The sequence below is a fragment of the Saccostrea cucullata genome, unplaced genomic scaffold (assembly GCF_032062105.1).
Source record: "Saccostrea cucullata isolate Sc308-1 unplaced genomic scaffold, CSIRO_AGI_Scuc_v1 ctg325, whole genome shotgun sequence".
Lineage (NCBI taxonomy): Eukaryota > Metazoa > Mollusca > Bivalvia > Ostreida > Ostreidae > Saccostrea > Saccostrea cuccullata.
In genome coordinates, this window is record NW_026923278.1 from 95606 (window position 1) to 113095 (window position 17490).

At 36.6% G+C, this 17490-nt stretch overlaps 1 protein-coding gene across 1 annotated transcript; it reads right to left on the reverse strand.

Moving 5' to 3' along the window:
- Positions 1–646: 646 nt before the first annotated feature.
- LOC134263628 (SCO-spondin-like) lies at positions 647–16819 on the reverse strand. The gene is made up of 32 exons (XM_062745998.1): positions 16460–16819; positions 14985–15123; positions 14522–14701; positions 14234–14401; positions 13894–14052; positions 12472–12642; positions 11321–11485; positions 11071–11235; positions 10823–10987; positions 10579–10743; positions 10280–10444; positions 10026–10190; positions 9507–9671; positions 9256–9420; positions 8996–9160; positions 8470–8634; positions 8194–8358; positions 7946–8110; positions 7694–7858; positions 7429–7593; positions 7182–7346; positions 6656–6820; positions 6396–6560; positions 6062–6226; positions 5809–5973; positions 5533–5697; positions 4899–5063; positions 3859–4023; positions 3325–3501; positions 3037–3198; positions 2491–2916; positions 647–1366 (listed from the first exon to the last, which is right to left on the reverse strand). Exons 1-32 carry the CDS (start codon positions 16817–16819, stop codon positions 1302–1304), a joined length of 5637 nt encoding a protein of 1878 aa, XP_062601982.1. The 3' UTR covers positions 647–1301.
- Between the last annotated feature and the right edge of the window lie 671 nt (positions 16820–17490).

Sequence of the window (17490 nt, forward strand, 5' to 3'; positions counted from 1 at the left end):
AATTTATCCAAATTCTTATGAGATGAGAACAATTTCCAAAGAAAATATGCTGTTAAAACACAGCACTGGTTTTAAAAAAAAGAATTTTCAATTTTAGATCTATAAGAATATAGCTGTCACGGTTTTTCAGTCGATAGAGCGCTCGCCCCGTGATTGAAAGGTCGTATGTTTGAATCAGGCCACCAATGACATGAGTCGATTAAAAATAACAGGTAGCAACTGTTCCTTCGCCAAGCGCTTGGTACTTTGAAGTGAAAATTGTGGTCCTACGATTGAGACCTTAAAACCAAGGCCCTGTGTCACGGTATTGGCGTTAGCACGATCAAGAACTCTCACTGCTCAATGACCCTAAGTACGAGTACAGATAAAAATTTTGAAGCCCTTCACTGCTATATAATGATGTTTCCAAAGGGAATCAAAGATTCTCAAAAGAGACGTTAAACAACATACAAACAATCAATGTATAAAAAAGCAACAATGTATCACTAGGTGTATATAAAATAAAAATAGAGCCTATTTCTCGCTCTTTCTCTATAGAGTGCGCATGTATTTTGCTATTGGAACGTGTATAATCTATGTTCTCACAGACACCATTATTTTGGTTGTGTTCTATGTTTATACCGGGTATTTAAATAAAATCTAGAGATTCTGCTTTGCAACATTTATTGGCAACAAAATATAACGACGGTTAACAAAAACATGATGACAAAGTTGTAACTTAACAAACTTTCTCAGTCCGTTTTTGTAATGACTCTTGACGTTATCACTATTTTAGTTTTTATTTGTTTAAAAAAAAATTGTAACTGTTTTTATAAAATTATTCAACGTCAAGTGTAATTACGCTCTAATCTGATTACAAATGTTAAGCTAGTTTGAACTGTCCACTTGGATAAATTTACAGAAAGTGGAGACAGATTATCTACACTGAGTTAATTTTTTTTGGTGCAAATAATTCAACGGACTCAGTGATTGGTCAACTTGATATACAATATAAAAGACGTAACTGACGAACACAAAACAAGAGACATAAGCAGAAGCATTGCTACTTTGTCTATCTGAAAGCTAAAGGCGTACAAGACAAAACACCTTACATTCACACCCCAAAACACTGAAGTGCGCCGATTGTATGATAGCCCCGCTCTGTCTCTTGATCACCTGTATTATAGCAAACAGATACTCGTCGTCAAAAGTGAAATTCAATTGATACAACCTATTTCATAATAGTGTATACTAGTATTGATGATAACTGAAAAGATTAAAGACAGGAAATGCGCGCATGAAGCTGTTATTGCCGCTATTTCCTACGCCACGCCCTGACAACGAACACGCCCTATTGTATGCGCTCCCTGCTCCACAGGTTCATTTCCTACAAAGACAATAAACACAAATAAAAACAACAAGCACAAAACAAAAGAACATTGTCCTCTTCCTTTGGATATCATGCGGCATGCCCCCATTATTACACATTTTCTGCCCTGAAGATACACAACTTTTGAAAATTGTGAGTAATAAAAGAGGCATGTGCGGTGATATCCCAATATGAATTTGTTGTTCCTGTTTCCGGTTGTCGATTTGGCCATTTCTTTAACAAGCAAACGTTATCCCAAGGTTCCATACGCCAGCACTGGTCCAATAGTGACGTAGCCGTCTTCAGAAGCGCTACCTTTAGAAACAAGGTCATGTGATTAAACCCCTATTGTTAGTGTGGTTGTGTTCGATTTTTCCTATTGCAATTTCATACAAATTGACGATTAGTCATTTAGATACATAAAGAGAATTTTACCTCTCTGCTGGAAACAAAATATTGAAAATTTGTTATATGAAAAATAAATTTTATATCTTTTCTTCTTCATATTGGTTGTGTTTGCATAAAGCAATTACATTATTCCTTTATTGATTATGCATATAATTTTATAAGAATACTTTTAATTTACATTTCGTTTATTAGAATTTAAAACATAAGAAATTATAAATTTCTAGTTCGCATGCAAACGTTTTAAAGCCCAGTTGCAGTAAGTCATACATGGCAAACAAATACAAGTTTATCTACGCTAAATAGCAATATGCACATTTTTCATCGATGGCTTAAAATTTAAAAGTAGTCTTACGTATTGTTTCATAAACACACTAGATTTCTTTAGTGAGGCTACTACGCGTTAACATTTTATTAGTGTGTTCTTTAAATGATATAGAAATTAAAATATTAAAGATGACTTCTTAAGATCGTTATGCAATGATTTCATTTGATTAAAGGACATATGTATGACAATATAAATAATTATATAAAAATTTACATAATTTATTTATCATGATGTACTTCAGACATTTTAATAGGATTCATGAAACAATGTACTCTTGTATGCCCCATTTAAAAAGGTGCATGCTATCTCAACAGTGACAACGAGTGGAAAACATTGTTAAGATTTTACATTAAAATGAATAACTTAAACATAGTTAAAGGTATGGAATATTTAGAAGATACAAACTCACCGGTGTCTCCTGCGCGAAAAGCGAGAATGGGTAAGTCATCCTTGTATGTTATGTAACCCTCATCTGACCGCCATTGGAGATCGTTACTGTCACAATTACATGGTAAAGATGCATTTGCGCATGATTTAGTGTCACCGCATGCGCAATTTCCACTTCCTGGCTTGGCTCCAGCAAAGTAAGAAGACGGGATTTCGTAGTTACTGAACTCACTACTTCGATTTGTCCAAAACGTTGTCCAAGAATCCATTTGATGAGGATTGTGTATAACAGAGCCTTTGCATTCCCATCTTAGATATTGTTTGCAGTATTCTGAAGCATCAATGATTGCAATCACGTGGTCAATGGATATACTATAGTTCAATTTCGCTATGTACTCTCCTGCACCTTCGAATCCAAATACTCTGGTACGTGATTCTCGGTCATGTCCTACAAGAAAGAAATTTTGTTCACACATACCAGCAAAATCATCGCTTTGAGGAAAGGTGTTTGCTTTGTCATTCAAAAGAATCGAATCGTTTTAAGCAATTCATCATTTCTGTATCTTACCTATCACGGTCAAACCGACTCCACCCTCTGATTCCATATCACAATTCAGCCATACTGGTTGTAGTTCAGGTTTCCCAGACCATTTGTCTTTTCGTTCGGGTTTTAATTGAACCATGCCACTTTCTACCATTCCCCACTCACGTAGTTGACTACATGTGGAAGCTGTAATTAACGAAGATAAGTCACTGGTTTTTACTACTTACTAGGGAAAAAAGTTGGAACAAGCTATATATCGAAATAATAGACAGCTTGTACAAGATGCAATTTATAAATATTTGACATATTTACCAAAAGGCCTGCACGGGAAAATGTTGCAGTCCTCCGTGCCATTGCTTGTTCCTTCGCATGGTGCAGTGAGATCACCATATGAAGTCGTATTGCATTCTCGTGTTCGCCATCTTATTCCTGTGCCACAGGTGGCGCTGCATCTGGACCAACCCGACCAGGACATCCAATCCCCAGGGACTGTTAAATGCAAATTTTTAATTATTCCCTACGTTTAATTTTTCTTTGCAATAGAAAATAATGTATTGCAAAAATTCAGCAATAATATAATAATAAATACAAGATCGAGTAAGTAGGAAAAAAGGAGAAATCGGGGTGGTAGGTTTGCGGTGAAAGCGCACAACGTTAAACAGATAACACAGAAGCTTATTGCAGAGTTCAAAAGACCTATATAAAATGAAAATATAAAATGATGTTATGGATGTCCTTTTTAAAAAAAAAAATAATTTATGCGCAAAGATTTATTATAATTAGATAATCGTTTTTGTCATTTTTTTTTTTAAATTGTTACTTTGAATAATTCAATCTTAGTCATACTTGGACAAGTATTTTTTCCACACTCCTGTTGTTCCTGATCCGCCCCTTCACACTCCGCGCCACCGTATCGTGGTCCGTCACACGTCCTATTTCTATATTGTAAACCACCACCACACGTAACGGAACATTCTCCCCAGACAGACCACGTCAACCAAACGCCGTCCTCTGTAAAAATTAAGAACCAACATTTACCAGGATTTTGTCATACATCCTATAAGCTCTACCATATTGCAAACTCAGTACATGTGGTTACATCGATAACAAACGTAATGGCACACAATGCCTGTAATATTATACATTTATCAACAATTGATAAAGTCTTGCTTTCAATCCACTTATTTATTTTGTTTATTTGTTAAACTTTTCACTTATTATATCTCTTACCACCTACCACCTTTCTAAAACAAATAATAAAGCCACCAACTACCGGCATTCATATTGAAACTGGAAAGTGCATAGAAATTTGATATGATTTTTTTCGACCTCTCATTCCCATCTCGTTTGCATGAATATGTGGGTCTGTCGTATATATATAATATGTGAGCAAGATAAGACAAAATATACAGGAGACCATCACCGAGAATATTATCACAACAAATTTCCTTCACCAGAATCACGTGATACCTGGACGACCAATCAGACGCTTTATATAAGAGCTTGCAGACTGACAGGGATGGGTATTGCAATATTGAATTGAATATTGACTACCAACGCAAGTACCACCAAGACAAGCCCTACTACGCAGTCGCATTCCTCCGCCACAAGGAACACTACATGCGTACCAAGGAAACCATGAACTCCAACCCGTAGCTACATCTGAAGAAAGAATCTGGCATCATATACCATTTATTCGCAAAGTTTTGCAAATGAGGAAGTCCATCTCCAATATCCAAATCCTATTTGTCTATGAGATTCAGTAAGTCATTCTTCATTTTTGTAAACATGGCTTTAATTTTAATATTATTTCCATTATCGAGAAACTTGCGGAGAAAGGATGCATTTAGTGTCTAAGTAAAATAATTGAAAATGATTTGGCTTACCTGGACAACTTTGTGTATTACAATCCTGGGTCTCTGACCATGCCCCAGAGCAATTCTTACCCCCATGAAGGGGACCGTCACATGTACGACTCCGCTGCTGAGACCCACCTCCACAAGTAACATCACAATTCCCCCAAACCGACCACTCCTTAAACACGCCGTCCACTGTAACATTGTCAGCGTTAATATAATGAAGTGAAAAAATATCATTTAAGGTTATTTGTGTTATGTAATGTAATTGCTACAAACAAGATTGAAGAAATATTATCTCAAACTATTTAACAATGTAACATATAATTATTATTCACTTTGAAACATTAAATTTTATCAGCGAATGAATATTTTCTTGTTTAGCAATTTATATGATTTTTCTACTGTAGAATTTTAACAAAATTATCAGATTGTAAGCCACAATCTCAATATATTCTATGTTATTTTCCTTGGAGTGCTGAAAGCAGGAAACACACAGTGAATTGCGGTCAATTCCTGTAAACTCGCGTCGTTTGACACGAATTCAAAGGAATTGGACAAGATGTGAGAAACTATATCTATAACACCAAAACACTGAAACGGTTATAGACACATCATAGATCTCGTCATCTGTAAATGAAAATTATTCTCCTTGGCTTCTGACCAGGACACGGTTGTTGATTGCATTCTTGAGACTCTTCGCCCGGTCCTGTGCAGTTTGAGCCTCCATAAAACGGACCAAGACACTCCCTGGAGCGGAACTGTATCCCAGTACCACAAGACAAACTGCACATTTCCCAGTCATTCCAGTTTTTCCAAACGCCATCCACTGTGAATGATAAAAATATTACCTTTACAACGATATAAATTTGCAAAAATGTATATCTACAAACCCCTTGGAAGCCTGAAGGTTCCCTAAAAACCTTATTCATGTACATACCTGGGCACGGATGTGTATTACATTCCTGGTAGTCATCTATGGAACCTGTACAGTTTGCTCCGCCATGATACGGTCCATCACAGGTCCTGTTCCTCTTCTGAGTTCCTCCTCCACATGTGACATTGCATGAATCCCAGTCGCCCCAGGACATCCACTCTCCATCAACTGAATAATGAGAAAATAATAAGAACTAGTTGACGGAATTCAAATTATGACACCACAATTGCTAGATTTGGATGTAAAAGCAACATACTCGGACATGGGTGTTCATTACAACTGTTTGATTCTTCAAAAGCTCCTGAGCAGTTGTCTCCCCCGTAGAAAGGCCCGATGCAGCTTCTGTTTCTCCACTGAACTCCACCACCACACGTCAGACTACATTCATACCACTCCGACCAGTTGCCAAACAATCCATTTACTAGAAGACAAAGTATTTGCTTAAAATTCTCCAACATTTGTTGGGCATGTAAAAGAAAAAGTATACAGTTCAATATTTAAAAATAAAATGCTTCTTAGAGCTTAACCTTAGACACATACATAAAAAGCACGTAATATTTTCCCTAAAATACGGATAAAAATCGTTTCACCTGGGCAGTGGTGTGTATTGCAGTCCCTGGTGTCCGTACCATTTCCGGAACAATTCCAGCCGCCGTGGTAGGGGCCATCACATGTGCGATATCGAGACTGATTCCCTCCACCACAAATTTCGCTACAGTTATCCCATACGGACCACGGATTCCAAACGCCATCAACTTGAATAATTATTTTCAATTAGCAAATCGATATTATAACAGAATTGTTCAATGATAATTCTACCCGGTATATTATACAAAAAAGATTATCATACTTGGACAGGGAAATGTGTTGCAGCTGCTTGAGTCCTCCTCCTCACCCTCGCATGGTTTACCGCTAAAGAAAGGTCCATCACATGTTCTATTACGTACACGTGTTCCACCTCCACAAGTGACATTACATGAACCCCAATCACCCCAAGAAAGCCAACGGCCATCCACTGCAACAATCACGTAGCAATTTATCATTCCAAACAAAATTATACAGTTTTACAAAACTATTGCGCTCTCTATATACACCAATACTAGTTAAGGTGCCTGCAAAACGATCTTTTATTTTACACATAAAGCAACTACTGCAGACAACGACACGGACAGAACAACAGTCATATGTAGTGTAGTATTTTTCTACAGCATGGCAGCATATTGACTAAGCGACGCTTACGAACGATACTGACTTGTCGGAATCGCAGAATTTCAACCATGTCACAAGCGATCTGAAACAAACCGTGCGATGATGTTACGAAATGAATATGACATGAGAAGAGTGCGATTCATAGCAATTTGTAATTGTTTATTTACCTGGACATGGGAACGTATTACACTCCTGATAATCGATCAAAGAACCGTTACAAGAAGCACCACCATAGAAAGGTCCTAAACACGTGCGCTCACGTGATTGATTCCCTCCTCCACAGGTGACGTCACAATCTTCCCAAGTTCCCCAAGGATTCCAAACTCCATCAACTAGATTGAAGCATAGAAAAATTCAGTTTTTGATAGATGTTCCATTTTACATAGGGTTGAAGTTTGACAAGTGTCACTCTACCTGGACAATTATGATCATTGCAAGTTCTGTTTTCTTGAAAATTCCCCATGCAAGCATTTCCTCCATAGAAAGGTCCAATACAAGAACGTGACCGACTCTGTTCCCCTGATCCACAGGACAGAGAACAATCCGTCCACGCTGACCACTCCATAAATACTCCGTCAACTAAAAAAACAAAAGAAAGAATAGATTCATTATTGTGGACATCCAAAGATTTGGTTTAAAAATATGAAAATTCAAATTGATAATCAAACAAATCTAGAACCTGGGCAGTTATGTGTGTTACATTCTTGAGTCTCACTGAAATTCCCCATACAGTCCTGGCCATTGTGATATGGACCATCACACGTTCGGTTTCTAGATTGTGTCCCCGTGCCACATGTCAAGCTACATTCTGTCCAGTTGGACCATGGATTGAAAACACCGTCAACTAAAAATAACGACATAAAATATTCAGATACTTCATTAAAAACTGTAGCATGATCAAGAAATACATAAAAATCTTCTACTTTCTTACCAGGGCATGGGAAATCGTTACAATCTTTGAGTTGTATGGACTCTCCTGTACAATTTTGTCCACCAAATTTATTCTCTGTACAGTAACGGTATCTTTGAGTTTGCCCTTTTCCACAAGATAATGAACAGATGCCCCAGGATGACCATAGACTCCACTCTCCATCAACTACAGAAATGGTTTGTTTTAGTGAGAGTTTAAAATACATTTTACAATGCCTTATGGTAATATTTAATATTGTTGGAGTTCACCTGGACAAGGAAAGTCTCCACAAGTTTCGCTACTATTCCTCGGTCCAATACAATCCTTGCCACCAAAGAATGGACCTATGCAGATTCGACTCCTGTTTCGCACTGACCCACCACATGAAACGGGACAGTTCGTCCAGGTTGTCCATTCGGTGAAGAGCCCATCCACTAAAAAATTATATTTTAAAATTGTGTTAAAATGGTGTTAAAATGGTGTTAAAACTTATAGTTTAAGTTATGTTGAACGTAATTCTTCAGGTATTCAAAACGGCAAGGTACCTGGGCATTCCTTTGGAAAGCATTCTTGACTTTCTTCATCTGCTCCTGTGCAGTTCTGGCCACCATAGTAAGGTCCGTCACAAGTACGGTTCCTAGACTGTGTACCCAAACCGCAAGATACGTCACATTGTGACCATTCTTGCCAAGTATTCCATATTCCATCCACTATAGAAAACACTTAACTACAACTACTTAGCGAAAAATTGTTCACTCCACAGTAGCACTGACGGAGATCCTTCTTTCTTCTATAAGAAGGAAGGGTAAAGCGTCTGTGCCACAGAAGGAGGAAATACAGCAACAAAAGCAAGTGGCTACATCAGTACAACAGTGACATAATACATATGAAGTTTATACAATATTAAAGGATATGTGTGTATTAATCAGGAATGTACAGAAGGAAGTATACAAAATTTATGATAAAAATTTAGTTTATTTGAGAAAATATTCACCAAGCAGATAACCACTGAAAGCTTAGATCATAGCGTACAAAAGCAGACGATAAGCACGCTGAGTAGTAATATCATACCAGGACAGCTTGATGGATAACACACGGCTGTTTCATTGGATGGACCAATGCACTCTGCACCACCGTGTTGAGGCTCTTCACAAATTCGCGTACGAACCATGAAACCTCGACCACAAGATTGAGAACAATCCGACCAATTTGACCAGTTTTGCCAAAACCCATCAACTAAAATGGGGTAAATGCGAAATACATATATAATAAGGCAGCATTTTTTATTGCGATATTTATATTTGTATTAATAAGTTAGAATGAGTCTTTACCTGGACAAGGAAATGTATTACAATCTTTCACTTGGGCCCATTCACCGGTACAGTTTTGCCCTCCAAAATAAGGACCCTCACACGACCTATTTCTAAACTGTGTGCCATTCCCACATGTCAAGGTACATTCGGACCAATTTGACCAAGTCTTAAAAACACCATCAACTGAAAGACGAAGCCATGGACATTTCACAAACTGTCAAAAAAAAATGATAAAAGATCATGCAAAGAAATACTGGACAACTTATTACCTGGACATGGGAAGGTGTTGCAATTCTGCATTTCTAAAGAAGGCCCAGAACAGTTTTTGCCTCCAAACACAGGTTGCTCGCAACGGCGTCTGCGCCAAATAGATCCACCTCCGCAAGAGACATTACAGGAGGTCCAGTTGGACCACTCGTGCCAGAAACCATCGACTGTTAAACAGCACACAGCAAATACACGACACAGCACAGCACACAAAGCACACAGGAAAACAAATACAGTTATTGAACACTTCAGAGATCAACTTGGTTTAGCTTTTCTTTAGACTGCGTATTTTCAAAAAATACATTTTTTCTTGTTTTGGTCGAATCAATATTTTAGACGGACTAATATATTATTTCTTTGATATATATATATTTTCGTGATTATCTGAAATTGTTCATAACTTTTAAGTTGAAAACGTTGGATATACGAAAAAAGCCACTTCACTGCACTGCAATTCGAAAAAATGTGCGTAACTTACCGAATGAGTATTTACAAGAGAAATAAAAATTCTGTGCCATTACCTGCACAAGAATGAGTGTTGCATAATTTTGTTTGGTTCCAATCTCCTTGACAGTCGGTGCCATTATAAAAAGGACCCGTACAACTCCGGGATCTTGTCTGTTCTCCGGTACCACAACGACGACTGCAATTCGTCCATGTACTCCAAGCTTCCCAAATTCCATCAACTGGTATACAGGACAACAAAGACGGTGAAATACAATACTTATCACTGAACATTCTTTTGAACCTGAGAACTATGAATTGTAATTCTTACTTGGACACTCAAAGTTGTTGCACGTTTGGCGTTCCTCATCGGGTCCTTCGCATGGATCTCCGCCAAAGAGTGGTTCAATACACGTTCTTCTTCTGGCCTTTTCTCCTCCGCCACATGTTACATTGCAATGATCCCATTCTGTCCATGGTTTCCAAACACCATTAACTGAAAAAAAGATTTTCTTTCTTTTTGAGAGTCGAATATGAAGAACACTTGATGATGCGATTTTTTTTTCTTTTAAAACTCGTGTCGGATATGAAGACCAAAATTAATGCATAATACTTTTTATCAATTTATACCTGGACAGGATGCAGTCACGCAGACTCTTTCTTCAGTACTGTTTCCTGTGCAGTTACTACCTCCGTGCAAAGGACCTATACATGTCCTGTTTCGCCACTGTGTACCGTTGGCACAAGTCACGGAACAATCCGACCAAACTGCCCAATCCGTCCACACACCATCAACTATAAATTAAAACAAATCGGTAATATTTTTTTCAATGCATACACACTAAGATGTTCAAAGTTTGCCTTTGATATTTACCTGGACAAGGATCTTCGTTGCACGTTCTTGATTCCTCAGAATGCCCTATACATCCATCTCCACCGTGTTTTGGCATGTTGCATTCTCGCGTTCGATTCTGTATTCCACCTCCGCAAGATACTGAACAAGTATCCCATTCACTCCACATTTTCCACGAACCATCCACTAGGTAAATACATTAAAATTAGCATATACCATCTAATTATTTGTTATAGTTGAAAGTATTTGTATTGCATGGCCATGTTTACCTGGACAAGAGAATGCATTGCACACTTCAATTTCATCCTCTGGTCCAACGCAATCTTTTCCTTTATAGAATGGTCCTATGCATGAGCGAGAACGATTCCTTGTGCCGTAACCACAAGTAACTGTACAATCAGTCCACTTAGCCCATTCCTCCCAAACTCCATCAACTAAAGAAACATAATAAATTGTTAACATTACGCCATCAAATTTTTCGAAGTTTAACATTAAATCTGCAATTACAGGTTAACTTGCCTGGACACTCTTTTGGAAAGCAAGATGTTGTTTCTTTGTAATCGCCTGTGCATTTTTGACCGTCATGGAATGGTCCAATGCAAGAACGAGTTCGATATTTGGTCCCATTGGCACAGGATACGGAACAGTCAGACCAAGTCGACCAGTTCTCCCAAACGCCATCCACTGTCACATTGAATTTTACATGCAGCTTATGAGTTAATGTTATTGACAGTTAGTAAATATATAGAGGGTTCTGAGCACAGAGGAAACATGCTTATAACATGCAGGGTACCGTGTGTTTGGACACAGCAGTAGCAGGCATTTTGTAAAGAAGTCTGATAGTTGTGGTTGAGAAGTTGCGGGAAATACTGAAGCTGGAAAAGGGCTATACACATTTATTTTACCATAGCACGAGACGTTATTGCAAGTCTCGTTTTGATAAGCTCTGCCTAAGCATGACCCTCGAGAAGTGTCGCATTGTCTTTGGCGGGAAGTTGTCCCGCCATCACATGAAGCAGAACAAGCTGACCAAGCTTCCCATGTTAACCAAACGCCATTTCCTACAGAAATCACGTGTTGTCAATCTCTTACTCTAGAGCAAAGAATGACTGAAGACGTTTTCTTCGAAAATGCAAAAATTATAAAACATATACATATGTAGCAATAAAAATATTTTGTTTCCCTTCGTAAACGCTGCCAAACCTTCTCATAAGCAAAATTTGAAATTATTGTGGTCAAACAAGTATTGCGAATTATAAAGCAAAATTTTGCGATACAGTATTATGCGAAAAAATTTTAACAAAGTGCTGTAGTAATTGAATTTTCTTATTAATGCACAATGCAAGTGTGTAGCATTACTGTCAACAAATATTGTTGTGAGATAAAACGTTTTGCCACACATGGAGACGTAATTGTGAAAATGTGAACCCTAGAGAGCTCAGAACAGTGACGCAATATGTAAATGACAGTGAAAAACACATACAACAAGTTTAATATCTCATTTAATAAACAAAGTACTATAAAACGGTGTACGATTTCGTGAGAGATATAACAGTGAATATAATACAAATTAATATTTGTCTTGTGCTTTCAATTTTTTGTTAAAAAAATTACTGCGGAGAAGTTTGCTTATTAGAGAAAAAAGATTTATTAATAAATAATCAACATACCTGGACACATTTTCATCGTGCATGGTTTGAACTCAATGTCATCTCCAGGACACTTTCGACCGCCGAAATTAGGTGGAGGATGGTTACAAACACGAGTGCGCGTGCGCGTTCCATTTTCACAGGTGACGGAACATCCTCCCCAGGAAGTCCATAAACTCCAGGCTCCACGCACTGCAAAAGAACTTTTCATCTTAATTTTACACTTATTGAAAACGAACCAAGAACCTCACTGAATTTACAAACTATTTTCAATTTTCACTATGTAATATATACTGTTTGGATTAAATGTAATATGTTTAGCTCCATTTTGAGACAAGTCTAGTTTAATTTCCTGACTGAAGAGTGGATTGTTTAATAACACCAACATTTTAGATATCTTTTTCGAAACCCTTTGTGTATCTTTTCAGAAAGTCATCAATTTTAACTGAAAGTGTATGGTCAGCTCCCACTCGGCGACCAGTTTCCTGTATTATTACAACATCCAAACACATTAGAGTGCTTCAAAATGATAAGAAAATCAAGAAGACACCCTGTATTGTATGGACATTATGCATTTAATAAAGAAAGGGCAAATGGGATATGCAACAAGAGGCCCAGGGGCCACAGCGCTCACCTGAGCACATCAGCTAGGAAAAAAACACATATCAGATCAGAACTGAAAGTTAATTTAATTTTAATTTCCAAGGGGATCATAACTTGAGTGAACTAGAATTACATTACCTGAGGATGATTCCATAAAACATTAATCCTGGCTTTAGTACTTGAAAAGCTAATAACTATATATTCCTATGTAAAACCCCATTTTGGCCACACTTTACATGATAGAACAAACTTCATCAACTACCTGAGGATGATACCACATGAATCTTTCCTGGCCCAGTGGTTCTTGAGAAGAAGATTTTTAAAGATTTTTCCTATATATTCCTATGTAAAACTTTGATGGGCCATTTTGGCCCCGCCCTACCCCTGGGGGTCATGCTGAACAAACTTTGAATTTATTCTACCTGAGGATAATTTCACATGAGTTTCATCTTTCCTGTTTCAATGAGAAGAAGATTTTTAAAGATTTTCCTATATATTCCTATGTAAAACTTGATACGGCCACTCCAATGTGAACAAACAACATCCAAATCATCGGCTTTGTCATATCTTTCCTGGCCCAGTGGTTTTTGAGGAGAAGATTTTTTAAAAATGCCAATAATTTTTCTCTAAATCATGAAGATCTCCCCTTGGAAAAGGGGACACTCACCCAAGGATACTTTGTAGTTTGTATGGACAAGTGGTTCTTGAGAAGAAGATGAAAATGTGAAAAGAGACAACGACAACGCCAACGCCAACGCCAACAACGACAAGAATACGCAAATTTTTTATACACACTTGAGCCTTCTATTACTTATAAAAAGTAAAGAGAACACTGCTTACCAATTTGAGCTCCAAGAAAGCCCCGTTGTTTGCATGCTATGTCTGCTGCTTTTTGATTCCACTTCTCTCCACATACTTGTAACCATTTCTTGGTATGGCTGTTGAATATATCTACACTTCCTTCTCCAAACTTCACACCGTTCTTCAGACGCACCATTCCTTGTAGACAGAAACAAAAAGTGTGTTCAAATTAATGCAGTTGTTAACATGAAAGGGAACTTGACGTTGAAAAACTTTCCATCTTTTTACTTGAAACTATTATTTAATAATTTCATTGTTAAATAATTTTGTTAAACTGTTTATATTCAGAAAAGACATTTTAAGTGCTAACTATCAGTACCATTGCAGTGAACTCCATCGCATGCCATTGTTTCGTTGACAGGTCCGAGACAATAACGATCAATGCCGGGTTTTCCACCATTTCCACACGACCGTGAGCGTGAACGGGAGCCTGTCCCACAAGTTTTCAGAGTGGAGCAATCTCCCCAGGTGCCCCATTCGTCCCACACTAAAAGATCGGATCACGTCATTTATAAGACTGTGAATGCTTTGACGTGGATTATAAAGATACATATATATGGAAAAAGACATTTTATGATTTTATACAGCTATTTTTTCAACACCTTACTTGGGCATTTCCTGAATTGACATGCTTTGTATTCGATATCACGGCCATAGCACTGAGATGAAGAAAGATCCACGCCACTACCCAGGTTTTTACATTTCCTCTCACGGACATGGTACCCGTTGCCACAAGAAGTAGAGCATTGAGACCACTCAGCCCATGTTGCCCAGCCCAAACTGTCCTCTGAAATAGAGGTAATGAAACTCGCTATCACTTTACTTAATGAGTTCTCAAATTTAGCAAATTTCAAAAAGATATTTTTAGTATTCGAGATCGAAATATTCATTGCTTATAATTTAAGAAAAATAAGTGTTCTTAAAAAATAGTGTTTGAGAAAATACTTGAAAAAATCTGTTTTTAGGTAACAAACTTTGGGGGAACAAATCAAGAGCAGATTTCTAAAGGTTTTTGTCACCTTTCTTAGTATCATGCCAGTAAAATCGGAACTGTGGGGTTAATTAATTACCTTCAATATCACAGACATCTCCTTTCCACCCATTCTGACACAGGCAGAAGTAGGTTCTGTTTCCCGTAACAGCGGATACCGTATCTAAGCAACGTCCGTCGTTCTTACAGGGGTGGTTTCCACAAGGTCCAACAGCATCCTACAATTTTAAACAGAGGTTCATGTTTGTACATTTTATATTAATAAAGAACTGTGTTCTAAATTACTATAAATAACGAATGTTGCGTTCCAGATGATAGAATTTCACTTATTATTAATTTTCTGAACATCTATATTTTTTTCTTCTTCAAAACCAAAAACTTTTACAAGAAAGGCCATTGTTTTATATAAATAAAAGAAAATGGTAGTAGAAATGTATTTGAAACTATTTTAACAGAAATTTCTATATTTCCCTAAGTTTGTATATAGTTTCAAACGCTTAGAGGATTCAAACCTGACTCAGCAGATTTAGGGAAGTATTTAAAGCGGTTCTATTCAAGACACTAGTTTCCGACAGGATTCTTTGATGAAAAGATGACGAGGTAAGATGAGTTTTTTGAATGTCACTCTGATCAAAAGTATAAAAATTTAGCTGCAAAAGATAAATTGGATTTTAAAATTGAAATTGAAATTCTTTGGACAATAGGGGTTTCTTCTAAGCTATAAGGAGTAATATAGCAAAACCACAAATGTTTTGAGATATTGTCGGGCATAAATACAAAAGACAGACAGATGAATGGGCAGGTCCAAATTTTAGAGAAAGTAGGGGATTAAAAAACCCAATCATTCAAGGGGACTGAACAACAAAACCAAAAATTGATCCACGCAGCTTCGTACTAATCGTAATTAACAAAAATTTACAACTATATACATGTCGCTATTTTTGAAAGTTTTACCCGGACACGTCACTATCAATTTTACACGAGAATTTGTCAAATTGATTCAAATAAATACAAACCTAAAATTGAAATATATTAAAATTTGATCGTATCCTTCTTATCAGTAATAGAATATTCCATTTCTTCATATTTGAATAAAAATTATTAATTTCTAAACAAAAGCATCTTAAAAATTGAAATTTGAAAGTTAAAATAATTTTTAGAAATCAAAAGACCTGAATTTATACTATTTTTTTTATTAGGTGCAACCTTACCAATCATTAAAAAGTTCATAAAAGATAAATCTCTTGAAAATGTTTTTGAAAAACAATATTTAATTGAAATTTTAAATTTAAATTTAAAAACACAATATAAGGTGCTTTTTCTCATAAGTGACTTTTTATCCGTCTATGTCATCATTTTTTTTTTCTGTGCGTAATTTTTATAGTCTTCGAACATACATTATTGTAAATAATCAGTAACGTTATATTTTTTATTGTTTCCAGTTTTTCTGTAATTTATGAGAACATTTTGTAAAATGTTGTCTTTAATTTTCATTTTTGTTCAGAAAAAATTACTTTTTGATAAAAAAAAAATTAAAGCCGTACGGTCACTTACCTGACTTATAGTAATTGCGTCTTTCGGGTAATATACAAATCCAGTCGTACTTGAATCATTGGTCAGATCCTGAGGAAACTCGAGATGCGTCGCGTCATTTAGATGACACTGACGAGTCTTTGACGCAAAGTTAAATGATTGACATCGAGGCGTTCTGTGGCATTCCATAGCACACTGGGTGACTTGGAACTTTGTCGAGAAATTAGAAATTCGATGGTTTCGAAATTCATGTCCAATATATGAAAGATTTGAATTCACATTAAATGCAAAAATTTTAGAATGTCTTTGAATTTCTGTGATTTGACCACAAGCGCGTGTAAAAAATAACAAAAATAATAATATCCCAGGCGCAGTGCCCATCTTCCGATGTTCCTTTAGTTCACTAAAAGACGCCGTTCTAAGTTATATCGGAAGATTTCTCCATCACTGATGACGTATCATCTTTAATTATTTATTTAATTAGCGGTCAAGAAAGAAATAAAGAGTATGTATAGATAATTGTAAAAATCGAATGTTAATTAAATTTGGTTCCATGGATCCCCGTAATGACTTCGACTACCTGCACAGTGTTCTCATACCTGGGCCAAAGTCATGCATATTTGATGGAATACCTGGTTGTTAATAGCAGAGAAAGAAAGAAGTCAGGCCATATACCTTGGGTTCTTTTACCTCCTGATGTTTAATGGAAATTCGATAATATTGTTAGCGGAAGTAAATTGTTTATTTCTTGATTTTCATGGTCACCATAAAAGGGAAATAAAAAATCTTTAAAAAGAAAAAATGGCGGTTTTTAAAATAAACCTTAACATTGATCAACATTGAAAACATTACTAAGTTTTGCAATTGTTGCTTCCAAAATCCCCCTAGCTATGAAATTTGTTATTATCAAAAACTCGTGATCTTAGCTCATGAGAAATCGGAGAAAATCGACATTCTTTGACAAGGGTGAATATGGAAATCATCTTAAATCCTTATTGCGCATCAATATGAATGGATCACTGCAAAAAATGAAGAGAAGGTAAGGAAACCAG